The 26,133-nt window shown below is 47.3% G+C and overlaps 1 protein-coding gene across 3 annotated transcripts in view; it reads right to left on the bottom strand.

The window, feature by feature from the left end:
* obscnb (obscurin, cytoskeletal calmodulin and titin-interacting RhoGEF b) overlaps positions 1 to 26,133 on the bottom strand; it is an 896,193-nt gene that overhangs the window by 744,217 nt on the left and 125,843 nt on the right. For all 3 annotated transcript variants that reach the window (XM_038798455.1, XM_038798456.1, XM_038798458.1), the window contains exons 14-17: positions 25,682 to 25,948; positions 17,561 to 17,830; positions 13,433 to 13,699; positions 8,801 to 9,067 (exon numbers count right to left, since the gene is read on the bottom strand). In XM_038798455.1, the coding sequence (XP_038654383.1) occupies positions 8,801 to 9,067; positions 13,433 to 13,699; positions 17,561 to 17,830; positions 25,682 to 25,948 (1,071 nt within the window). The remainder of the gene's footprint in view (positions 1 to 8,800; positions 9,068 to 13,432; positions 13,700 to 17,560; positions 17,831 to 25,681; positions 25,949 to 26,133) is intronic.

Raw genomic sequence — 26,133 nt, 5'->3', positions numbered from 1 at the left:
GCTGGAGAATAGAGTCCGCAGGAACAATCTGAGGATGGTCGGCCTCCCGGAGGGGGCGGAGGGAGCTGATGCTGCAGCGTTTGTAGCAGACCTGCTGAAGCAGCTGATGGGGGCCGAAGCCTTTCCGCGACCGCTGGAGCTGGAGGGGGCACACAGAGTGCAGGCAAGGCAGGGGCGGCCGGGCGGACCCCCCCGCCCGATGGTGATTAGGTTCCACAGGTTCGTGGACAAGGAGCGGGTGCTGCAGTGGGCAAAGAGCGCCAGGAGCAGCACGTGGAACAACAGTGTTCTCCGCATTTATCAGGACCTAAGCCAGGAGGTGGCTCGGCGGCGAGCAGCCTTTAAGAATGTCATGGAGGTGCTGTTCAAGAAGCACGTGAAGTTTGGTCTGCTGTTCCCAGCTCGGCTATGGGTCACGCACCAGGGTCAACACCACTACTTCTCCGAGCCCGAAGAAGCGATGGATTTTGTGAGGGACCTGGGGCTGGTCCCGAAAGGAGGCCCCAAGGACACGAGTTAGGGCCCGAGGATTTTTGTGGGAAGGAACGCCGAATGTGCCTGGACTGCTGCTCAACGGTTTGCTGGGCCAAAGGGGCCAAGCGGAACATTTGAGACTCTTTCCTTTGTTCATGGACATTTATGTGCTTTTTCTCTTTTTTCTGTGGTTTTTTTTTTTTTTTCTTTTTTTTTTCCTGTTTGGGCTTTTTGTGCAGCTCGCGGAAGACACTGGGGCCGGCTCGCCCCAGTGGGTGGGGAGGAGGACGGGGAAACAAGGGGAATGGGACAGGAAGGCGCCGGAGTGTTGAGTCACCAGGCTAGCAGATTGGCTAGTCAAGGAAGTCAGATGGGGGGGAAGTTACAGCCAGTAGATGGCAGGGGTGGGGGTATCGGGGGATGGGGTTAGGGGAGGGGGGGGTTGTTCTGCTGACGGGAGAGGGACTTGAAATAGGCACTGGAAAGGAGGTCGAGGGTGGAGGCAGCCAAAGGGCGGGCCAGGAATGGCGCGACGCACGGGTCAGGGGCGGGCCCGAGAAAGGCTATGGCTGACCGGCGGGGTGGGGGGGGTGGGATGTGCCCCCCGACCAGGCTGATCACCTGGAACATCAAGGGACTGAATGGGCCGGTTAAGAGGGCGCGGGTGTTCGCGCACTTGCGGGCCCTGAGGGCGGACGTAATTATGTTGCAGGAGACACATCTGAAAGTGTCAGACCAGACCAGGCTAAGAAGGGCTGGATTAGCCAGGTTTTCCACTCGGACTTGGACTCGAAGTCCAGAGGGGTGGCAATCATGATCAACAAGCGCGTGCAATTTGAGGCAGAGGGCATATCCGCAGTCAGGGGAGGCAGATACCTGATGGTACGGGGCAGACTGGAGGGGAGAAGAGTGGTGCTGGTGAATATATATGCCCGGAACTAGGATGACGTGGACTTCATTAAAAGAGTGCTGGGGAAGATCCCGGACTTGGATTCTCGCAGGCTAATAATGGGAGGGGACTTTAACATGGTCCTTGACCCGACTTTGGATCGGTCGTGTCCCAGAACGGGTAGACTCTCAGCAATGGCAAGGGAGCTGAAAGGGTTTATGGAGCAAATGGGGGCAGTGGACCCCTGGAGAGAGGGACAGCCAACAGGAAGGGGCTATTCGTTTTACTCGCACGTCCATAAAGTATATTCCAGGATAGATTTCTTTGTACTAAGCAGGGACTGTATGGGGGAGGTAAAGAACACGGAATACTCAGCAATTACCATTTCAGACCATGCCCCGCATTGGGTGGACCTGCAGTTCGGGGGAGCGAGTTATCAACGCCCGCAATGGAGGCTAGATGTGGGACTGCTGTCGGAGGAGGGGATCTGCGAGAGGCTTCGGAAATGTATAAAAAATTACCTGCAGGTGAATGACACTGGGGAGGTCTCAGCGGCGACCGTGTGGGAGGCGCTAAAGGCAGTAGTGCGGGGGGAGCTGATTTCAATTGGGGCCCACAGAGCCAAGGCAGACCGGGCAGAGATGGATAGATTGGTCAGGGAAATGTGTCGGATAGATGAAGAGCACGCGAAGTCCCCGGGGGAGGTTTTATTCAGGGAGAGGCAGAGGCGACAGGCGGAACTGGGGGCACTATCCACGAGCAGGGCCGTGGAACAGCTTAGGAAGGCGAGGGGAGTGGTGTACGAGTATGGGGAAAAGGCTAGCAGACTGTTAGCGCAGCAACTCAGGAGGAGGGAGGCGGACAGGGAAATAGGTAGAGTGAGGGACGAGGGGGGGCGCAAAGTGGAGGATCCGGCAGAATTGAATAGGGTATTCCGGGACTTCTATCGTAAGCTGTATCCTTCGGAGGCGCCGGAAGAACCGGAGGGGATGAAAAGGTTTCTGGACGGGTTAACATTCCCAACAGTTGGGAGTGGAAGAGCTGGGGGCCCCGATTAGAGTAGAGGAGGTATTGGGGGGCCTAAAGGCCATGCAGTCGGGGAAGTCCCCGGGGCCGGATGGATACCCAGTAGAGTTTTATAGGAAGTTCTCTGAGCTGGTGGGCCCGGTCTTGGCGAGGGTTTTCAATGAGGCAAGGGACAGAGGGATCCTGCCGCCGACAATGTCACAAGCCACCATATCTCTGATATTGAAGCGGGATAAAGACCCGGAGGTGTGCGGGTCTTACAGGCCAATCTCCCTGATTAATGTAGACGCCAAGCTCCTGGCAAAGGTACTGGCGGGTAGAATGGAGGACTGTGTACCGGAGGTGATTGGGGAGGATCAAACGGGGTTCGTGAAAGGTAGGCAGCTGGCGGCCAATCTGAGGAGATTGCTCAATGTGATAATGATGCCCCCGGCGGGTAGAGAGGTGGAGGTAGTGGTGGCAATGGACGCCGAGAAGGCCTTTGACCGGGTGGAGTGGGACTATCTATGGGAGGTGCTCGGACGGTTTGGGTTCGGGGAGGGATTGGTGCATTGGATCAAATTATTATATCAGGCCCCGAGGGCCAGCGTCAGGACCAACAGAGAAGTGTCGGAGTACTTTAGGTTGTACCGAGGGACCAGGCAGGGCTGCCCGCTCTCCCCGCTGCTGTTTGCGCTGGCCATAGAGCCGCTGGCGATTGCGCTGAGAGCCGCAGAGGGTTGGACGGGGATGGTGAGGGGCGGGGTTGAACACAGGGTTTCTCTTTATGCAGACGACCTGCTCCTGTACGTGTCGGACCCAGTGGCCGGGATGGGAACTATACTGGGAATACTGAGGGAGTTCGGCCAGTTCTCAGGATACAAATTAAATACGGTCAAGAGTGAAATGTTTGTGGTCCAGGCAAGGGGCCAGGAGAACAGATTGAGAGGGCTACCGTTTAGGCTAGTTGAGGAAAATTTCCGGTATTTGGGAATCCAGGTGGCACGAGACTGGGGCAGGCTGCATAAGTTAAATTTGGCCAGGGTGGTGGAGCAAATGAAGGGAGAGTTTCGGAGATGGGATGCACTCCCGCTGTCGCTGGCAGGGAGGGTGCAGACTGTAAAGATGACAATCCTCCCTCGATTTTTGTTTATTTTTCAGTGCCTCCCGATCTTTATCCCACAGTCCTTCTTCAAAAGAGTTAACGGGCTGATCATGAGCTTTGTCTGGGCGGGAAAGTCTCCACGGGTGAAGAAGGTGATGTTGGAGAGGAACCGCAGCGAGGGAGGGCTGGCTTTGCCGAGTCTGGTCAATTATTACTGGGCGGCCAACATCGCTATGATAAGGAAGTGGATGGTGGGTACGGGGTCTATTTGGGAGCGGGTGGAGGCGGCTTCGTGCAGGGGCTCCAGTTTGGAAGCCCTGGTCACGGCTCCTCTACCGCTGCCGCCGGCCAAGTACACCACCAGCCCGGTAGTGGTGGCGACCCTGCGGATATGGGGCCAGTGGAGGAGGCATGTGGGGGAGATGGGGGCACCAATCTGCGACAACCATCGGTTTGCCCCCGGCAGAATGGATGGGGGGTTCCGAGTATGGCGGCGAGCAGGGGCGGGAAGGGTGGGTGATATGTTCCTGGAAGGGAGCTTCGCGGGTTTGAGGAGCTTGGAGGAGAAATTTGGGTTGGTAAGGGGAAATGATTTTAGATACCTACAGTTGCGGGACTTTGTTCGTAGACAGGTCCCATCTTTCCCGCGCCTCCCGCCAATGGGGATCCTCGACAGAATAGTCTCTGGGAGGGACGAAGGGGAGGGTAGAGTCTCGGGTATTTATAAGGTGCTCATGAGGGAGGAAGGGTCCCAGACAGAGGAACTGAAACTTAAATGGGAGGAGGAGATAGGCGGGGAAATGGAGGATGGGCTGTGGGCAGAGGCCCTGAGTAGGGTAAACTCGACCGCGACATGTGCTAGGCTCGGGCTGATCCACTTTAAGGTCGTTCACCGGGCCCATATGACGGTGGCTCGGATGAGCAAATTTTTCGGGATAGTGGACAAATGCGCTAGGTGCGAGGGAGGACCAGCGAACCATAGAACAGTACAGCACAGAACAGGCCCTTCGGCCCTCGATGTTGTGCCGAGAAATGATCACCCTACTTAAACCCACGTAACCCGTATACCCGTAACCCAACAATCCCCCCCATTAACCTTACACTACGGGCAATTTAGCATGGCCAATCCACCTAACCCGCACAGCTTTGGACTGTGGGAGGAAACCGGAGCACCCGGAGGAAACCCACGCACACAAGGGGAGGACGTGCAGACTCCACACAGACAGTGACCCAGCCGGGAATCGAACCTGGGACCCTGGAGCTGTGAAGCATTGATGCTAACCACCATGCTACCGTGAGGCCCCTAGGGTCTCATGTTCACATGTTTTGGGCATGCCCTGAGCTGAGGGGGTACTGGGAGGGATTTGCGGGGGTCATGTCCCAGGTGCTAAAAACAAGGGTGGTGATGAGTCCAGGGGTGGCAATTTTTGGGGTTTCGGAAGACCCGGGCGTCCAGGGGGAGAAAGAGGCCGATGTTTTGGCCTTTGCTTCCCTGATAGCCCGGCGACGAATATTATTGGCGTGGAGGGACTCAAAGCCCCCGAAGACTGAGTGGTGGCTTGCGGACATGTCGAGTTTCCTGGGGATGGAAAAAATTTAGTTCGCCTTGAGGGGATCTGTGCAGGGGTTCACCCGGAGGTGGCAACCATTTATTGACTTCTTTGCGGGAGAGTGAGCGTCAGCAGGGGGGTGGGGGGAGGGGGGGGGGGGGTAGAGTAGAGTAGGAGGGAAAATATGGCGGGTAGTACCGGTGGGAGGGGAGCGGGCTTGTGCAATATGTTACGGTGGAAGTATTGAAAGTACGTGGATGTTTGCACATTTTTTGCCTTTTTTGCTTCCTTTCTGATGATGTTTGTAACTGTTTATAAAGCCAAAAACTACCTCAATAAAATTGTTTAATAAAAAAAAAAAAAATGCAAGAACTATATAATTAGTGGAAAAGTACTTGGGAAACTAATGGTGCAAACGGCCAGTAAGTGACCTGGACCTGATGGGTCACACCCTAGGATATTCCCTTCCAGTCGGGGAACACTTCAGCAGTCAAGGGCATTCAGCCTCTGATCTTCGGGTCAGTGTTCTGCAAGGTGGCCTTCAGAAATTGAGCAGAAACACTAAAGATTACTTTAACTTTAAACGGCTACTTAATAAGATAAGAGCCCATGGTGTTGGGGTAGTATGTTAGCATGACTAGAGGATTGGCTAACTAATAGAAGACAGAGAGTTGGGATAAGAGGGGCATTTTCAGGATGGCAACCTCTAGCTAGTGGAGTGCCATAGGCAAGTTCCAAAACCAACATGATAAACGATATCAAACTGTGTGCAGTTTGGGAATCCATGTTAAGGAGAGAGGTAATAGCACTGGAAGGGGTGCAGAGGAGATTTACCAGAATGCTGCCTGGCTGGAGAGTTTTATCTATGAGGAGAGATTGGATAGACTGCGGTTGTTTCCCATGGAGCAGAGGACATTGAAGATGGATATGATTGAGATGTGTGAAATTATGATGGGCATGGATAGAGTAGGCAGGAAGAAACATTTCCCCTTGATATCGATGACCAGGGGACATAGATTTAAGGTAAGGGGCAGGAGGTTTAAAAGGGATGTGAGGAAAAACCTTTTTCAACCAGACGGTGGTGGGAATCTGGAACTCACTGCCTTAAAGAGTGTCAAGGCATTTGAGTGCTGGAAAATGGGATTAGAATACTTAGGTGGTTGTTTTGGACCTGCGCAGATGCGATGGGACCAAAGGCATTTTCTGTGCTGTAGACCTCTATGACTCAATATCAATAAGTATCAGGGTAGGACGGGAATACAATTGATGCGTTCCTGGTAATGTTGTTTAATGAGTTATCCCACTGGTCTCAGTAGGCGCGATTCTCCGGCCTTGATACGTCCTCGCTTAAACTTAAAGAGGCCGGTGATTAGCGGGAGAGGCCAAAAACAGGATCCGCGCCAGGCGCCCATCAGTTTGTGATGCAATCGGCCCGCTTCCACAGTGAATTCGGGATCTTGCCATAGCGTGGCGATAAACCAATTATCACCACTTAAGCCCCATTTCCATACAATTATGGAGAGCCACCTCATATCCAACAGCCTCCTGTCATTCCACGGCCTTCCCAGCAAATGCTCACGCTGGCGCCAATTAGTAGTCCTTTTGAACCTGGCAGAAAGGCCGAGGGAGTGAGTAGCCATCTTTCCTCACAGGCAATGAGCCTGGGGGTTTTGAACTTTCCACCCCAGTGCTCGATGGGGGAGGGGGACCCTTAGATAGGAGCTGGGGGTCCCTCCGCCGGGGTGGGCTGCCATGGGAGGGTGTGGGAGGCGCTGGGGGGGCAACCGCTTCCGGCACCACCATGCCAACCCCTGGATCGTGTGCACCCGTTCCGGGGGCAACCCTTGTTCCTGCCTGTCTGCCCAACGACCACCCGTAACCCCACCAACTGCGGGTCACTGTCTGTGCAGAGTTTGCACGTTCTCCCTGTGTCTGCTTGGGTTTCCCCAGGGTGTTCTGATTTCCTCCCACAGTCCAAAGACGTTCAGGTGAGGTGGATTGGCCACGGTAAATTGCCCTTAGGTTAGGTGGGGTTGCTGGATTACGGGGATAGGGTAGAGGTGTGGTCTTAAGAAAAGTGCTCATTCCAAGAGCCAGTGCAGACTTGATGGGCCGAATAGCCTCCTTCTGCACTGAAAATTCTATGATTCTATGAGTCATCACTTGGCATCCCAATCACACCTTGATGCATGGACACTGTGCCTGAACACTGCGGGTGGCAATCCATACATCCGAACATCCAGGGGATGGAACACAGCTCCAGGTCATGCCCACAGCCGGAAGGTGGGTGAGCGCGACAGGGAGGGGGAAGATGGGGTGGGGAGTGCTTAGAGAGATGGGCAAAGAGTCCAGAGGTCAGCCACATTGTGGAAGGAAGTGACAGAGACATCATCATGGTTGTGCAAAAAAGTGTTTAATGTATTGTACAAACCCCACTCCCACTGGTGCTGCACCTGCCAACCCCCTGCCCTCCCCACCACCTACCTACACACATCCCTACCCCCCTCCCAATGCCCTCAGTGATACTCAACATGCTTGATTTTCCTAGCTCTATCATTACGTTTAGGTGTTTCCCCAGAATGCACATCTCATGTGTAGGCTGCCAGCTGCCTACCTCATCCCATGGCCTTTGATCCACTGGCAGGCATTCTCTGGGGCTGGAAGGCCCTGGCTCAACAGGCGGCACATACACATGCATTGCCAGCCTCGCTGAATGAGCACCAGGAAGCTCGCAGCAATTCCCTCTCGCTTCCACACCTAGAATTTTTTTCCGAGAATTGCGGCCAGTATTTTTAAAGTTGCGTTGGATCAAAACTTCAAGCTGTATTTACCATTAAGTTTTTTTTTAATGTATCAAACTCTCATCTAAACACTCTAGCATTTAAATAATGACCTATGAAAGTTCAACACATATGTCTGCAATTTCTTTGGTGTTTTATCAAATACTTTAACCGACTGAAAATAAATGGATTTATGCATCTGATAAAGCTAGGAATTTTCAAGTTTATATTCTAGATTATATAATTCTGAAATGTTCCAATCAGAAAACATTAATCAATGGTAATGTCACTTGAATACGATCAGTGTTCGTGGCAGCCAAAATATTTTTTTTAATTATTATCTACATTTTAGAATTTGTACAATTTGCAAAATGAACTGAACAACCATGGGCTTCTTATTCCCAAAAATGGAAATTAATGTTTTGAAATGCTGTAAATTTTCATTTTATATATTCTTTAGATATGTTCATACCATGCAATGAACAGTAGTTGAGAGTGCGAAACATAATAGCAGCAGATACTAAATAACTAATCTAATTAAGCTAGGCTTTAAAGGAGAAGAAAATGTAAGGGAATAATATTTACGCAAACCCTTGGAAGAAAATTAGTAAGTTACTCTAACTTTCTTTGTTTTTAAAACATCACTTTTATTGTTAGAATCGATACCCCCAAGCATTGTTTTCTCTCCTGTTAGGTTGCTCCAATGATGTGAATTATAGGAAGAGTCCCATGCATACTGTAGCAGTTCCACCAGAAACAGGGATGCAACCTCAAAATGGTTGAAGAATCATTCAGCGGCTGGTGTAAATTCAAACTACAAACTAGGTACATGGGCACCCCAATAGGGAGATAATGCTACGACCTCTCTGGCAGTAATAAATGTAACATTTTAAATAAATCTGAAGAAATTTAAAGCAATTATTCTCTTTTCTAAGAAGTATTTTGATGCCCCATAGTAAACCACAGGACTTCTCTTGCCTTTTAACACAAGCTTTACCTGTTACGATGAGTCTTCCTGATGTACGTATATCTTCAGCTTTGAAACTAATCAGCCCCGAATCTTCAACCTTCAAATTGGACAATGTCAGGGCATGCTTCTTGCCCAGTGTGGTAATCCTACAGTTGGCTCCTGATTTCATTCTAATACTGTCCTTCAACCAGGTTGTTTCCACATCTTCATGGGACAGCTCAACTTCAAATGTGCAAGTTTCTTTCTCATACACTTTCACTTCCTCCAACCCTTTCATCAGCTTAATTTTTCGCACTATTTCAAAAAATAATTATCAATATTCTGAATAATAAATTGGTGATTTACAAAAGATTATAAACAAAAGGGGTTAAAAGTGGCAAAAATGAAGACGGCAAAAGGGAAGAAAGCTTAATTTATTGAAATTAGGTACTTGGACCCCACATAATCATGACTATCATTGGTTTGATACCCTTAGTTAAACTGTAGCTGGTATCACTGAGAATTTAGTTAAGATGGAATTATGAGACCAGCTTTCCAGAATATAATCATTTTGATTTTGTTCGCATGCTTTTCATTCTCTTCATCTATCAACTATATTGATATGTTCGCCCTGATTAGAGTGTACATCAGGAATGTCAAAGCCGGACCGAACTGAGCTGAACGAGGCTTACGGATTGCCCAGTAGTAATGAGTTCAGATACCTCCAGATAGGGGCCTTTTTGAGTAAAGAGATGGGTCCGTTCCCAATGTTGCCGCCCTTTGGTCTACAGGACTGCCTCCTCTCAGAGGATGATATTGGGGAGGGCAAGGTCTCCAATGTGTACACCGAGTTGGCCAAGAAGGAGGAAGTTTCGATGGTGGCAATGCAGCAAAAATGAGAGGAGGAATTAGGAGGCACAGTGCGAGGTTGGATTTCGGAAGAACCACTGTATAGGGTTAATGCATCCTTGTTGTGTGTTAGACTTAGTCTTAATAAACTTAAAGTTGTGCATAGAGCACATATGACACCAGCAAGGCTGAGCAGATTCTTCCCAGAAGTGGCCGATCAGTGTGCACGATGTACCAGGACCCCTAGAAACATGCCTACATGTTCTGGTCCTGTCCAAAATTGGTGGGGCTCTGGGAGAGAGACACGGATATATTGTCTCAAGTGGTGAGAATGGTGGCCTTCTCCACGGGTTGCCAATTTTGGAGTGCCTGAAACCATTGCTGGGTTTCTTCATTTTGAGAGAATGAAGTTCACCATTACAGGTCTGGTTGAGGGGTTCTTTGTGAGATGGAAGCTGTTCATCGACTTTTACAAGAAGTATTAGAACATTTGCGGGCAGGAGGCGAGGGGGGGGGGTTAAATAGGGGAGGATGAAGGGGTACAGTAACTATTGGTTGCTGCAATTATACAGAGCCTTGGTGAGGCCACACCGAGAATATTATGTGCAATTTTGGTCTCCTTTTCTTGGGAAGGCTGTTCTTGCTCTCGAGGGAGTGCAGCGAAGGTTTACCAGACTGATTCCAGGGATGGCAGAACTGTCATATGAGGAGAGATTGACTAGGTTAGGGTTGTTCTCACTGGAGTTCAGAAGAATGAGGGGGGATATCACAGAGACTTATAAAATTCAAACAGGAATAGACAGGGTAGATGCAGGGAAGATGTTCCCAATGGTCGTTGTGTCCAGAACCAGGGGTCACAGTCTGAGGATTCAGGATAAACTATTTCGGACAGCGATGAGGGGACATTTCTTCACCCAAAGAGTGGTGAGCCTGTGGAATTCATTATCACAGGAAGTGGTTGATGCCAAAACATTGAATATATTGAAGAGGCAGCTAAATACAGCAGGGACGAATGGGATCAAAGGCTATGGGGAGAAAGCAGGGTTACGCTATTGAGTTGGATGATCAACCATGATTGTGATAAATGGCGGAGCAGGCTCAAAGGGCCAAGAGGCCTCCTCCTGCTCCTATCTTCTATGTATCTATATATCTATGTAGGAGGGTACTTTATTTGTTCTAAAAATGTTTTGGGGGTGTGGCTGATGTATTTGTAAATTATATACATATATATATGGGATGTTTCAGATCATAGAATCATGGAATTTACAGTGCAGGAGGAGGCCATTCAGCCAATCGAGCACCCTACTTAACCGCATACCTCCACCCTAAACCAGTAACTTCACCTAACCTTTCAGACACTAAGGGGCAATTTAGCATAGCCAATCCACCTAACCTGCACATTCTTGGACTGTGGGAGGAAACCGGAGCACGTGGAGGAAACCCACGCAGACACGGAGAGAAAGTCTTTCTCTTCACTATTCGGACGAGAATGGATGCAACATGTTAAAACTGACATGGGATCTGGGTTTTAGCAAAGCAGGGGCGCGATTCTCCGAGCCCCGCGCTGGGCCGGAGAATCGGCGCAACCGTGCCACGACGCCCCAACGGCAGCGCGCAATTCGCCATGGTGCAGAGAATCGCCGCCATTTGCGCCGGCGCGTTTGACGCGACGCCGGCTGCTGGAATCAGCAGGGCCGCCAATTCTTCAATCCGGATGGGCCGAACAGCCGCGCGGCTAAGGCAGATTCCCGCCGGCGCCGTTCACCCCTGGTCTCTGCTGGCGGGAACTCTGTGCAAAGTATTGGGGGGCGGCTTGTGGGGCAGGGAAAAGCGCTCCTTCACCGGGGGGTGCCTCCGATGGGGTCTGGCCCGCGATTGGGGCCCAACAATCGGCGGGCCTGCCTCTCCACCCCCCCCCCCCCCCCCCCCGGGCCTACCTTGTTGCGCAGCCGGCCCCTGAACCCCAATGCCATGTTGAGTCGGGGCGGCGCGCTGAAGAAGTCCCTCTCACATGTGCAGGTTGGCGCGGCCCAACTGCGCATGCGCGGGTTGGCGCGGCGCTCATTTGGCGGCGGGAAGGGAGGCTGGAGCGGCAAGAACCGCTCCAGCGCCGTGCTGGCCCCCTATGAGGGCCAGAATCCCGTCATCCCAGTGCCTGTTTCGCGCCGTCGTGAAACGTGACGGCGTTCACGGCGGCACAAACACTCGGTCTCCATTTTGGAGAATCACCCCCCCCCCCAGTTCTTTCAAACTGCACTTCTGACATCAAATTACTTTGAAGGTTTATCAAGACTTGCTCCAGCTTGGAATTTTGAAAGATTTAGCTCACCTTTCTACGGGGAGGCAGTGGCACAGTGGTATTGTCGCTAGACTAGTAATCGAGATACACAGTGTAATGTTCTGAGCACGCGGGTTTCAATCCCACCATGGTAGATGGGGAAATTTGCATTTGATTTTTTTTAAATCTGAAATTAAAAGTCCAATGATGACCATGAAACCATTGTCGTTTGTCATAAAAACCCATCTGGTTCACTAATGTTCTTTAGGAAAGCGGCACGGTGGCACAGTGGTTAGCACTGCTGTCACACATCGCCATTGACCCGGGCTTTGGTGACTGTGTGGAGTTTGTTCATTGTCTGCGTGGGTTTCCACCCACAGTCCAAAGATATGGAGGTCAGATGGATTGGCCATGCTAAATTGCACCTTAGTGTCCAAAAGGTTAGGTGGGGTTACTCAGCTAAGAGGATAGGTAGGGTGCTCTTTCAGAGAGTCAGTGCAGGCTCAATGGGCCAAATGGTCTCATTCTGCACTGCAGTGCTTGTCCGACACTGCATTATGAAGCTGGACTTTCAGAAGAGAATCATTGGAGCCTTCTCTTTGGTTGCAGTATGGAATTTCAAATCTCTGTCTTCAGCTTCCAAGTCTTTCTTTGGAGATTTTTCCAGGCAATGTTTCCTTTGCACCTCTGCTTCTGGAGCTTCTTTTCAGGTCAGAATGCTTTGGTGAATTGTTCTTAATCTTCCAGCATTTCAGTTTGTTTCTGCATTTTAGCAAGGTTCTGGGTTTTTCTGCAAGCCACTACCAAGTTGTGAGATATTGGTAATATCTCGCTTGGCATGATGAAGTCTTCATAGACTTTAGAAGGTTAACTTTAAGTCATTATTAACTACTAGAACTATTTACAAATATACAGTAACGGATACAAGCTAGAAGCTATTTGTGTGCTCTCTGCCCAACACCACACTGAGTTGGGTGTCGCTTACATCACAGTGTGGATGGTACTATGGGCAGTTCGACTATATATTCCAGATTTTTATACGACACAGCCCAGCCCCTTATTGGTGTGAACATCTTGTCCAGTTTACTGGCAGTAATTGAAGAAATGGTGCACTGCAACCAACCACAGTTCCCCTCCCATCTTTGTGAAATAAATATATTGCACTTAATCTCCAGCAGAGAAATACACCAACCTCAAAAGCATACTTTTGGGATGAGGATTCAATGGTAGGCATTCCTGCTAATTTTTCTCCAAAAGAGGATTATGAAGGGAAATCCAGTTTACTGACTCTATACTGTCAAAGATATATTATAGCTTGTGCAAAGAAATGGAAAGCTTAACTGGCCAAGAAGAGGACCCAGAGAAACTGGTCAGCAAATCAAGCACCTTCTCAAGCCATTGTCTTTTTCTGCAGCAAATATAGCAGAGACTGCCTTGCCAAAGTGGGGCTGCTGAGGCATAGCAGGTGATACTTAACAGACAGGTGACAATCGTGGCTAAAACCATCATATTGCAAGATAGAAAGCAGCTACTGTATAAAGCATCATACTCACTTTCCACATTTAATTTTGCTTTTGTCTTTTCATGAAGTGTTTCACAGCAGTAATTTCCACGGTCAGCAAAGCTCACATTTTTAATGGTGAGGATCTGCTTGTTTCCATCGACCTTAATATCTATTTTTTCATCAGGCTGAATGATGATATTATTTTTCATCCATTTAACTTCGTCACAAGGCTTTGAGAATTCAACTTCCAAAACGGCTCTCTCTTTTTCTTCAACTGTCATGTTCTCCAATTTCTTTTTGAACAAGGCTGGGGCTTCTGTAATACAATTTCAATATAAATTAACATTATCCTTCAGTTTCTCCTTCATGTTAGACCCTCTGTCCCCTAGTATTTCCGGAAGGTTATTTGTGTCCTCCTTAGTGAAGACAGATCCAAAGTATTTATTAAACTTGTCTGCCAATCTTTGTTGCTCATTATGAATTCATCTCATTCTAACTGTAAGGGACCTACATTTGTCTTCAACTGTCTTTTTCCCTTCACATATCTATAGAAGCTTTGCAGTAGGTTTTGTTTTGTGCAAACTTACTGTCATATTCTATTTTCTCTTCCGAATTAAATCCTTTGTCCTCCTCTGCTGAATTTTAAATTTCTCCCAATCCTCAGGCTTGCTCCTTTTCTGGCCAATTTGTATGCCTCCTCTTGGCTTTAACACTGTCCCTGATTTCCCTTGTTAACCATGGTTAAGCCACCTTCCACCTTCTTAGCGGGCAGCACGGTAGCATTGTGGATAGCACAATCGCTTCACAGCTCCAGGGTCCCAGGTTCGATTCCGGCTTGGGTTACTGTCTGTGCGGAGTCTGCACATCCTCCCCGTGTGTGCGTGGGTTTCCTCCGGGTGCTCCGGTTTCCTCCCACAGTCCAAAGATGTGTAGGTTAGGTGGATTGGCCATGATAAATTGCCCTTAGTGTCCAGAAATTGCCCTTAGTGTTGGGTGGGGTTACTGGGTTATGGGGTTACTGGGTTATGGGGATACGGTGGAGGTGTTAACCTTGGGTAGGGTGCTCTTTCCAGGAGCCGGTGCAGACTCGATGGGCCGAATGGCCTCCTTCTGCACTGTAAATTCTATGTCTATGTCTACTCTTGAGCCACACAGGAGTGTACAATTATTGAAGTTCATCCATGTGGTCTGGTTTAGCTCACTGGGCTAAATCGCTGGCTTTTAAAGCAGACCAAGCAGGCCAGCAGCACGGTTCGATTCCCGTACCAGCCTCCCCGGACAGGCGCCGGAATGTGGAGACTAGGGGCTTTTCACAGTAACTTCATTGAAGCCTACTCTTGACAATAAGCGATTTTCATTTTCATTTTTTCATTTCATTTCATTTTCATTTTCATGTGTTTTTTAAATGTCTGCCATTGCCTATCCACCGTCAACCCCTTAAGTATCCTTCGCCAGATTATTTTAGCCAATGCATGTCTCATACTATCAAAGTTAGCTTTCTTTAAATTCAGGACACTAATTTCAGACTTAACTGTCACTCTCCATCTTAATGAAGTTTTTTACCATATTATGGTCACTCTTCCGCCAAAGGATCTCGCACCACAATGTTGCTAATTAATCCTCTCACATTGCACAATACCCAGTCTAGGATGGCCTGCTCTCTAGTTGGTTCCTCGACATATTGGTTGGCAAAACCATCCCTTATACATTCTAGGAAATCCTCCTCCAACGCATTTCTAGCAGTTTGATAAGCCCAATCAATATTCAGATGGAAGTCACCCATGATAACTGCTATACCCTTACTGCATGCATCTCTAATTTCATGTTTGATGCCACCCCCAACCTCACAACTACTGTCACTACAACTCCCACTAACGTTTTTTGCCCTTTGGTGTCATTTTAGTAATTTTAGTGACAGTGACCGCAACATGGTTCAATTTGAATTTGTAATAGGCAAAGAAATAGACAAGTTGCAAAAAAAAGGTTTTGGATTGGGGAAAGTAGATTTTAACAAAATAAGGCAGGATCTGGCCAAGATAGATTGGAAAGAGTTACTTTATGGGGAAACCTACAGAAGAGCAGTGGGGGTTGTTCAAAGATAAAATGGGGAGGGTACAGGCCCAATATATTCCGCCGAGGGTAATAGGAAGGTGTAACAAACTCAGAGAACCATGGATGAACAGAGACATCCAGGATATGATGAGAATGAAATGAGAGGCTTTTAACAAGTATAAGGGGAGCAGGTCTGCAAAGGCATTAGTGGAGTACAGAAGTGCAGGAGGGAGCTTAAGAAATCAATTAAGAGGGCAAACAGGGGATATGACAAAGCTCTGGATGGTAAAAGTAAGGAAAATCCCAAGATATTCTATAAGTATATAAATGGGAAGAAGATAACCAGGGAAAGAGTAGGGCCCATTAAGGACCAAGGGGGAAATCGTGGGTGAAGCTAGAGGACACTGGTAGGGTATTCAACTAATATCTCACATCCGTCTTCACTCAACAGAATGAGAAGGTAGTTATGGAACTTGGGGAGAGAAATTATGACGTTCTTGAGAAAATTGTCATCGAGAGAGACAAGGTATTGGAGATATTGGCGGGCTTAAAAATGGACAAATCTTCAGGTCCGGATGAATTGTGTCCCAGGCTGCTGTGGGAGGCAAGGAAGGAGATTTCCGGTGCTCTGACCATGGGGGAGGTGCCAGAGGACCTCTAATGTGGTCCCCCACTATTTAAGAAAGGTTGTGGAGACAGGCCAGGGAACTACAGACCAGGGAGTCACACGTCGATGGTTGGGAAACTACTGAAGAAGATTCTGAAGGAGAGAATCTCTCTCCACTTGAAGAGGCAAGATTTGATCATGGATAGTCAGCATGGCTTTCTCAGAGGGAGGTCATGCCTAACAAATTATTTTGAATTTTCTGAGCACGTAACCAAGTGTATAAATACCAAGTGGCCAGTACGGTAGCACAGTGAGTAGCATTATCGCTTCACAGCTCCAGGATCCCAGATTTGATTCCCGGCTTGGGTCACTGTGCGGAGTCTGCACATTCTCCCTGTGCCTGCGTGGGTTTCCTCCGGTTGCTCCGGTTTCCTCCCATAAGTCCCGAAAGACGTGTTGTTAGGTGAATTTGACATTCTGAATTCTCCCTCAGTGTACCAGAACAGACGCCGGAGTGTGGCGACTCGGGGATTTTCTCAGTAACTTCATTGCAGTATTAATGTAAGTCTACTTGTGACACTAATAAAGATTATAAAGGCAGGAAGAATTTGTATTTTTAACAGCAATCATCAGTTACATAGACAACGGCTGGGATTTTCTGTGGCCTTTTAGGATAGGGTGACAAAATGGCAGGCCCTGTCATTTTTCTAGTGGTAGGAAAAGGGGCAGAAGCCACCAGAAGAGGGAGGCAGTGGCGTAGTGGTAATGCCACTGTACCAGTAATTGAAAGGCCCAAGCTAATGTGCAGGGAACACATGTTCAAATCCCACCACAATATCGGGTAGAATTGAAATTCAATTGATAAACCTGGAATTGAAAGCTAGTAAACGTGAAACAATCATCGCTTGCCATAAAAACACATCCGGTTCACCAATGTCCCTTTAGGATGGGAAATCTGCTATCTTTACCTGGCCTGGCCTACATGGGACTCCAGACCCACAGTAATGTAGTTGACTCTTAACTGCCTATGAAACGGCATAGCTCAGTTCAACGGCTCGTAGAGACGGACAACAAATTCTGGCCTTTCCAGCAACGCCCACATCCAATGAAAGAATAAAGGAAAAAGAAGCCCTGCCTGCCTTGAAGTACAGTGGACTAAACAGCTGGCTTGTAATGCAGAACAAGCCCAGCAGCCCGGGTTCAATTTCCGCACCGGCCTCCCCGAACAGGCGCTGGAATGTGATGACTAGAGGCTTTTCACAGTAACTTCATTGAAGCCTACTTGTGATAATAAGCAATTATTATTAATTGAGCCACTTTAGTGGCCCAACTGCTTCTGTGGGAATCAGAACCAGTCATTAACCATTTTTTGAAATAGCTATTAGTAACGGACAGGAAATAGCCAACCGCCTTTGTGTGCTTTCAAAAAGACTAGCTCAATTTTTTTAGGGGATTGATTCTTTCGATTGTGCACGGCCCTGACAATACTTGTTAACAAAGGTAATTTTGATCTCTCACCTTGAACTTGAAGCTTGGCAGATGTTTTTAAATTTCCAACTTGTGCAGAAATTTCACATGCATCCTTTAGTATCAGGTTTGTAATGGTCAAACCATGGTTGATTCTTTCACATGATATGACATATTTCTCACTTGGTTCAATTTTGACTCCATTCTTATACCAAGTAATTACAGCATCTTCATGAGAGACACTGCATTTAAAGGTGGCATCCTCTCCTTCCACAGCCACTACGCCATGAAGCTCACTTTCAAACTTAATAATCTTTGGAACTGTTCAGAACAAACCAAAAGTTTGCATGTTATGGGTTGATCAATCTTGCCTTTTCATGACTAACACAGCACACATCATCAGTATCAGAATCTAATAACAGGTGGGTACACCAAGTGCCATTGGATGTAACTGTTTGATCAATTATATGAATAATAATTAAGATTATGAAAGGAGTAAAAGACAGAAGATAAAAATTTGCAAAACCTTCCTAACCATGGGCAGAATTTTCTCAAAATTGCACAGAATGTTGGGAAAAGCTGTGTGAAGCTTGTTGGCTTCGCAGATGCCATTTCCTGCCTGATTAAACAGCACTCTGTGAAATTTCAACGTTTTGGCGAAGATCACACAGTCAGCTGGAGGGGTGGGCCTAAGTATACCAGTGAATCCAGGATTCTGAGAGGAGGGCGTCCCTTTTAAAGAATGCCCTAATCTCAAAGTTACATTTAAGAACTCCACCCCAAGCAGCAGGGCTCTCTCTCTCTCAGCACCTCAAACTTCCACCCCTCATGCCATCAGCATTGCCAAGGGGAAATGTCCAGCCTTGTCCCTCAACCCCCAGTACTCCAGGCATCGCTGTGCCCCTAGCGTGGTGATCACAACTGGTTTATGCTTTTGAAAAACAGTAGTGGTTCGCGCCAGTGTGAGACCATGCCACCAGAGGAGGAGGATACATGGTGGGCAAATAATACGGCTTATTTACATATTCACATTTATTTAAGCTCATGGAAATCATACTCTCGCATTAGGCTTTGGGGGAGGATGGGGATTTCAAACCGGTGCAAATACTGTTATTGGTAACTCACAAGATTTCGTGACCATAACGGGATTTGTGCCCGTAGCAAACTGAGCCGCTAGATCGCACCCCTGGATTCTGATACTATTGCAGAATTTATTTAGGTAAAATGCACCCGGAAGCTCTTCAGAACAAAGATACAGCCTCTTAAAAAAACTGTAGTTAAGAAAACCACCAGTTCCCCTGAGTTAATGGATCATGCAAAGCTATATAAGTAAACAATCATAATCATCCCTTTAAACTGCCTGAATCTGTCAATTAGAAAGCTCGTAAAAGGCAATAGCCCGTGAAATTGAATGTAAACAATGCTATTCAAAGCTTTTGGGCTTCTCGGTATACAAACAGAAATTTACTGTGAGAAAACCACTTCAAAGGTTTCCACCCCATTAATGGGAATATTTTTACCCTCATATCACAGATCTTTGAACTTGGCATACTGACAGACTGTTTAAAGGATTTAAGTTACAGGTGGGGAGACTTTTACTTTGTTATGAGAGAACTTTAATTTTTAGATGCTGACTGACGGTTTAAAGGTTGCAGATGGGAAGAGCAACCAAATAACCCCCATCCCAGGGTACTTAGTCTCCGATCGTGAGAGTCGCTCCCCATAGTTCTATCTGAATCCACTTATGTTGGCAGGTTTCTGCCAGGATCTCTTACATCCCAAGCAAGAATGCAGAACCATAAAATTTGAACATTCACAGCTACTTCTTTAAGCAGATTTCATTTAGATTATTTCCCTTTGGCTTCATGCTGGTTGATCAGAATAATTCAGGCAGGCAAAGTTAGGGCAATGTGGTGGACACAAACTCAGCAAGGCTTCCCTAATTCTATTCATATTTTATTCTTTCACAGCATGTGGGTGTCGCTCGCTAGGGCAGCATTTGTTGCCCATTCCTAAATTGCCTTGAGGAGGAGATGTTGAGGTGCTTTCTTGAACCATGGTCGTACACGTGGTAAAGGCACACCCCACAGTGCTGTTAGGCAGGCAGTTCCAGGATTTTGATTTAGGGCTGGTTCTCCATTCTGGAGACTAAGTGCACGTGCCAGCTGAGAGTCGCTCCTGGTCTCTGCTGGCGTGAGGAGTGATGCCCAAGTGCGGTTCCTTCTCTTTTTCCATGCAAATTTATGCATGGAAGAGAGCTCACAGGATTCGGTCAGAATACTGGTATCGGGCCACCATTATGAGCAGGGGGCCCAATACTGTGATCCAACGGCTAGCCTCCCACTCCCACAAGTAAATCCTGTCATCCCTCCACTGAGAAGTAGGGGCATTCTTTACCCTCCCTCTCCCACCAAAGGAATAACGTGTCACCTCCTAACAGGACGCATGCATGAGGGTGACCCAACCCCCCAAAACCATCCACGAACAAACTCCATCATGAACTCGCCATCAGAGACAGTGCCCCAAAAAAGGGCGGAACGGTGGCACAGTGGTTAGCGCTGCTGCCTTCCAGCACCAGGGCCCCAGGTTCAGTCCTGGCCTTGGGTGGCTTGTCTGTGTGGAGTTTTCACATTCTCCCCTTGTCTGTGGAGTTTCCTCCAAGCGCTCCAATTTCTTCCCACAGTCCAAACATGTGCAGGTTAAGTAGATTGGTCATGGTAAAAATTGACACTTAGTGTCCAAAGGTATGCAGGTTAGGCCGGGTTACGGGGATGGGAGGGGACGGAGGGGGCTAGGTAAGATGACGTTTCAGAGGTACAGTGCAGACCCAAAGGGCTGAATAGCTTCCTTCTGTACTGTAAGGATTCTCTGGAACAGGATCCCAAACAAAGATCCTGCCTGAAAGCTGAAAAGCAGTCCATGCAGTAGGGTGATCTGATGGGGGGGTTCTGATGGGGGATCTCTGTTAGGGGCAGTCTCTGATAGGGGGGGGGGTCTCCATTTGGGAGGGTCCCCATTGGGGGGACAGGGGCTCTGTTTGGGGGGGTCTCTGTTGGGGGGGTCTCTGTTTTGGGGGTCTGTTTGTGTGGGGGTCTCTGTTGGGGGAGTCTCTGTTGGGGGGGGTCTCTGTTTTGGGAGTTCTCTTTTGGGGGGATCTCTGTTTGCAGGGGTCTCTGTTTGCGGGGTTCTCTGTTCGGGGGTGTGGTCTCTGTTGGGGGGAGGGGTCCTCCAATGGTGGGAGGGTCTCTGCTCGGTGTCTGATGGGGAGGATTTTCGGCTGATGTTCAATTCCCCGCTGGAACAGGAAATTCGCTACTGGCAGTGGACAACCGAGAATCCATTCCCTAGTAACAGTGAAGGAATGGCGATATAGTTCCAAGTTTTGATTGTGTGTGGCTTGGAAGAGATCTTGCAGTTGAAGGTATTCCCATGTTTATGCTGCCCTCGTCCTTCTAGGTGGCAGAGTTCACAGGTTTGAAAGTTGTTTTCAAAAGAGTCTTGGTGAGTCCACACCTCCACCCTATCCCGAAAACCCAGTAACCCCACCTAAGGGCAATTCTGGACACTAAGGGCAATTTATCATGGCCAATCCACCTAACCTGTACATCTTTGGATTGTGGGAGGAAACCAGAGCACCCAGAGGAAACCCACGCTGACACGGGGAGAGCTTGCAGACTCCACACAGACAGTGACCCAAGCCGGGAATCAAGCCTGGGACCCTGGAGCTGTGAAGCAATTGTGCGAACCACTATGCTACTGTGCTGCCCACTGGTGGACAGACTTTGGGGAGTCGGGAAGTGAGTTACTCACCACAGAATTCCCAGCCTTTGACCTGCTCTTGTAGCCACAGTATTTCTATGGCTGGTCCAGTACAGTTTCTGGTCAATGACAACCCTCAACAGGGAACTAATTTAACAATCGTAATGTCATGGGGAGATTCTCTTTTGTTGGAGATGCTCATCGCCTCACACTTGTGTGGTGCAAATGTTACTTGCTACCTACTGGCCCAAATCTGAATGTTGTCCAGGTCTTGCTGCATGTGGACACGGACTGCTTTCGTATCTGAGGAGTTGCGTATAGTGCTGAACATTGTGCAATTATCAGTGAACATCCCCATTTCTGACCCAATGCTACAGGGTTGGTGATTGATGAAGCAGCATTAATGAAGATGGCTGGACCTAGAACACTATTCTTTCATAGACCATAGGCATCAATAGCAACTGTCCTTCATCTTTTGCTCAACCAAATCCTGGAACTTCCTTTTTAATAGCACTGTGGGTGTACCCATCCTAGATGGACTTCAGTGGCTCAAGAAAGTGGCTCACCACGACCTTATCAAGGGAATTCGGGAAAGTAAACAAATGCTGGTCTTGCCTGAAAAGCTCACAATCCAAGAAACAATTTTTTAAAAGGCAGGAGAAAGCTTTCATAATGCGTGGTTTCTGCGAGCATCCAAGTCCATCTGTGACATCAGAGCAGTTCTGATGAGAAAACCCAAACTGACAGGCCTCTGTGACACTAGAAAATTGAGATTTTACAAATGGCAAGATATTTGGAGCAATATTTCACAAAGGAACTGGGAAGAAGCACGCTCAAAAGAAACTGCTTCCTCAATAAATCTACTTCAAATACTATTATATTGTACGACTGCTAGTAGCATCTTTCATTTTTATACTGGCCTTCATTTTAAAAAGTGACCAAATTATATTAACAATCATAATGATTGCCAATATTAGCCAAGAAACACAATTCACTATGAAAAGTCAGTGCACTTCCTGGAATGTAGCAAATGTGAACAAAGAACAATACAGCACAGAAACAGGTCTAACGGCCCTCAAAGTCTACCGGTCATGATACCAACCTGTGCCAAAAACCCTCAGAACTTCCTTGTGCCGTATCTCTCTATACCCATCCTATCCATGTGTTTGTCAAGATACCTTTTGAACGCTGTTAATGTATCTGCTTGCACAACCTCCCCTGACAACACGTTCCAGGCACTCACCACCCTCTACGTAAAAAACCTGCCTCACACATCTCTAAACTTCACCCCATGGACATTAAACCTATGCCCCCTGATGACTGACCCCTCCACTCTGGGAAAGAGTACCTGCCCATCCACTTTATACATGCCCCTCATAATCTTGTAGACCTCTATCAGGTCACCCCTCAACCTCCGACTTTCTAATGAAAACAGTCCAAGCCTATTCAGCCTCTCCATATAGCTAACACCTTCCAGACCAGACAACATCCTGGTAAACCTCCTTTGCACCCTCTCTAAAGCCTCTGCATCCTTCTGGTAGTGTGGCGACCAGAATTGTGCGCAATATTCCAAGTGCGGCCTTTCCAAAGTTCTATACAATTGGAGCATGACTTGCCAGTTTTTATACTCGATGCCCCATCCAATGAAGTGGATGGGGCGCATACTCGTGCGACTCGACCAATGTAGTCTACCTCATACGCTGCAGGAAAGGATGTCCCGAAGCGTGGTACATTGGCGAGACCATGCAGACACTGCGACAACGAATAAACGGGCATCGTGCGACTATCAACAGGCAGGACTGTTCCCTTCCAGTTGGGGAACACTTCAGCAGTCAAGGACATTCAGCCTCTGATCTCCGGGTCAGCATTCTACAAGGAGGCCTTCAGGAGACGCGACAACGCAAAATTGCTGAGCAAAAACTTATAGCTAAGTTCCGCACGCATGAATGCGGACTCAACCGGGATCTGGGATTCATGTCGCATTACATTCGGCCCCCACCAACAAGCCTGGACTTGCAGAGGCCTACCGACTGAACTGGCTTGGGACAATTCACACCTCTTTAACCTGGAGTTACCTCTCTCTCTGCATCTTTGATGATTTGATTGCCTGCAGGTGCTCGCATTCCGGGGCATCTCTGACTGTGTCTATATAAACATTTCTGGAACAAGCCTTTCCATTCACCTGAAGAAGGAGCCGTGCTCCGAAAGCTCGTGTTTGAAACAAACCTGTTGGACTTTAACCTGGTGTTGTAAGACTTCTTACTGTGCCCATCCAATGAAGGCAAGCATTCGTAAACTTTCTTGACTACCTTGGCCACTTGTGTTGCCACCTTCAAAGATCTGTGGACCTGCAAGCCCAGATCTCTCTGACTTTCTATATTGCTAAGAGTTTTGCCATTTATGGTATATTTCCCCTCTATGTTAGACGTACCAAAATGCATTATCTCACATTTGTCTGGATTAAACTCATTTGCCATTTCTCTGCCCAAGTCTCCAACCTATCTACGTTCTGCTGTATCTTCTGACAATCCCTCAACACTATCTCCCACTCCACCATCCTTGGTGCCATCCGCAAACTTACTAATCAGACCGGCTACATTTTCCTCCAAATCATTTATATATACTACAAACAGATCCCCGTGGAACAGCACTAGTCCCAACCTTCCATTCAGAAAAACACTCTCCTACTGCTATCCTTTCCCTTCTGTGACCGAGCCAATTCTGTATCCATATTACCACCTCACCTTTGATCCCGTGTGACTTCACACATTGTACCAGTCTGCGATGAGGCACCTTGTCAAAAGCTTTACTGAAGTCCATGTAAATAACATCCACCGCCCTCCCCTCATCAATCATCTTGGTCACCTTCACAAAAAACTCGATCAAATTAGTGAGGCACGACCTCACAAACCGTGCTGTCTATTGCTTATTTATTTATAAATGGATATAAATCCTGTCCCTAAGAATTCGCTCCAATAATTTACCTACTACCATCATGAGGCTCACCGGCCTATTGTTTCCAGGATTATCCCTGCCACCTTTCTTAAACAGCAGTACCACTTTAGCTATTCTCCAGGCCTCTGGGATCTCACCTATAGCTAATGAGGATACAAAGATATCAGTCAAGGCCCCAGCAATTTTCTCCCTTGCTTCTCTCAGTATTGTGGGGTAAATCCCATCCGGCCCAGGAGACTTACCAACTTCACATCTTTTAAAAGACCCAATACATCCTCCTTTTCGATGTTAACATGATCCAGACTGTCCACCCACCCTACCCAAGAATCATCTTCCACAAAGTCCCTTTCTTTGGTAAACACTGATGCAAAGTACTCATTTAGTACCTCGCCCATTTCCTCTGGCTCAACACATAGATCCCCCCCCCCCCGTGTCCTTAAGTGGTCCAATCCATTCCCTGGCCACCCTCTTGCTTTTCACATATGAATAAAAAGCTTTGGGATTCACCTTAATCCTACTTGCCAAAGACTTTTCATAACCCCTCCTAGCCCTCCTAATTTCCCACTTCAGCTCCTTCCTACTTTCTTTATACTCGTCAAGGGTTCAGACTGTCCCCACTCTTCTAGACTGTACAAAAGTCTCCTTTTTCTTTTTGATGATATTCATAATATCCCTTGTTATCCAAGGCTCCCTAAACCTCCCCTACTTATCCTTCGTTCTCTCAGAAACGTGACTTGCCTGAATCCTTTTTTTAAATTTAGATTTTAATTTTTCGAATTAAGGGGCAATTTAGCGTGGCCAATCCACCTACTCTGCACATCTTTGGGTTGTGCGGATGAAACCCACGAAACACGGGGAGAATATGCAGGCTTCACGTGGATAGTGACCCAGAGCCAGGATCGAACCTGGCACCTCGGTGCCATGAGTCAGCAGTCCTAACCACTGCACCACCATGCTGCCCTTTTCCTGAATCCTAATCAACTGTCAAATCTACTCTTTATTCCAATTTACCTGGAATATACAAAGTTACATTTCTTTTACAAAGTTAGATTTTTCAGTTATAAATAAAAAATATTGGAAAGACTCAGCAGAGATTTTATTGCAGATTTTGTTTTTTGATGGCAGATTTTCAGTAGTGAAAGTATTTGGCTTTTGTATATGCTTTTACTCATGACTGAAGTATTAAAACGTGTATCTGCTTTCTCTTTTTTCAAGGAAAATTTTGTTCTAAAAGCACAAAAACATTTAACTTTGTTTCTTTTACAAAATGCACATTTTTCAGTCATTGGATAACTATGAATGAGCAAGATGATTAACTGTAATGATTAACTACAAAATCAGAGCCTTAACTGCTAAAGCTCAGGGGATGGCAAATTCAGCCCACTCTTCAGTCAGCAATATGTTCAACTACGACAAAACTTGCTTATTCAAGTAGATTGAAAATTTTAAATGTGTTACCCTCGGTGGTCAATTTAGCAGTTGTAACATCATCCTTTGATTCGCACAGGTATTCTCCCTCATCCTCAGCAGTTACTTCACAAATGGTTAAACTTCGTTTCTGTCCATCAGCCCGTATTTTTAGTCTACGGGTTGGTTTGATTTCTGTTCCATTTCGTCGCCAAAGGACATCACCCTTTGCTTGATTTAATTCACATGTAAACACAACCGTATCACTGCACAGTGCATTTACATTTTCCAGCTTCTTTGTAAACAAGATGGCTAAGTCTGTGAGAAAACATAATTTCAGTGAGCACCAATCTGTTTTTCCTAAAATAGTCTTAAGTCAATCAATATGTTCATAAAACAAACTGCTTACCAAGAATATTTATTCATATAAGGACTGTTTTTGTCCTCATCGATTATTATTACTACTACTTCTTACAATATTAAAGGCATTTGTACTCTCAGCT

Source organism: Scyliorhinus canicula, chromosome 5 (genome assembly GCF_902713615.1).
Source record: "Scyliorhinus canicula chromosome 5, sScyCan1.1, whole genome shotgun sequence".
In the NCBI taxonomy this organism is placed as follows: domain Eukaryota; kingdom Metazoa; phylum Chordata; class Chondrichthyes; order Carcharhiniformes; family Scyliorhinidae; genus Scyliorhinus; species Scyliorhinus canicula.
Note: the sequence above shows the minus strand (reverse complement) of the source record. Positions and strands in the feature narration are given on the sequence as shown.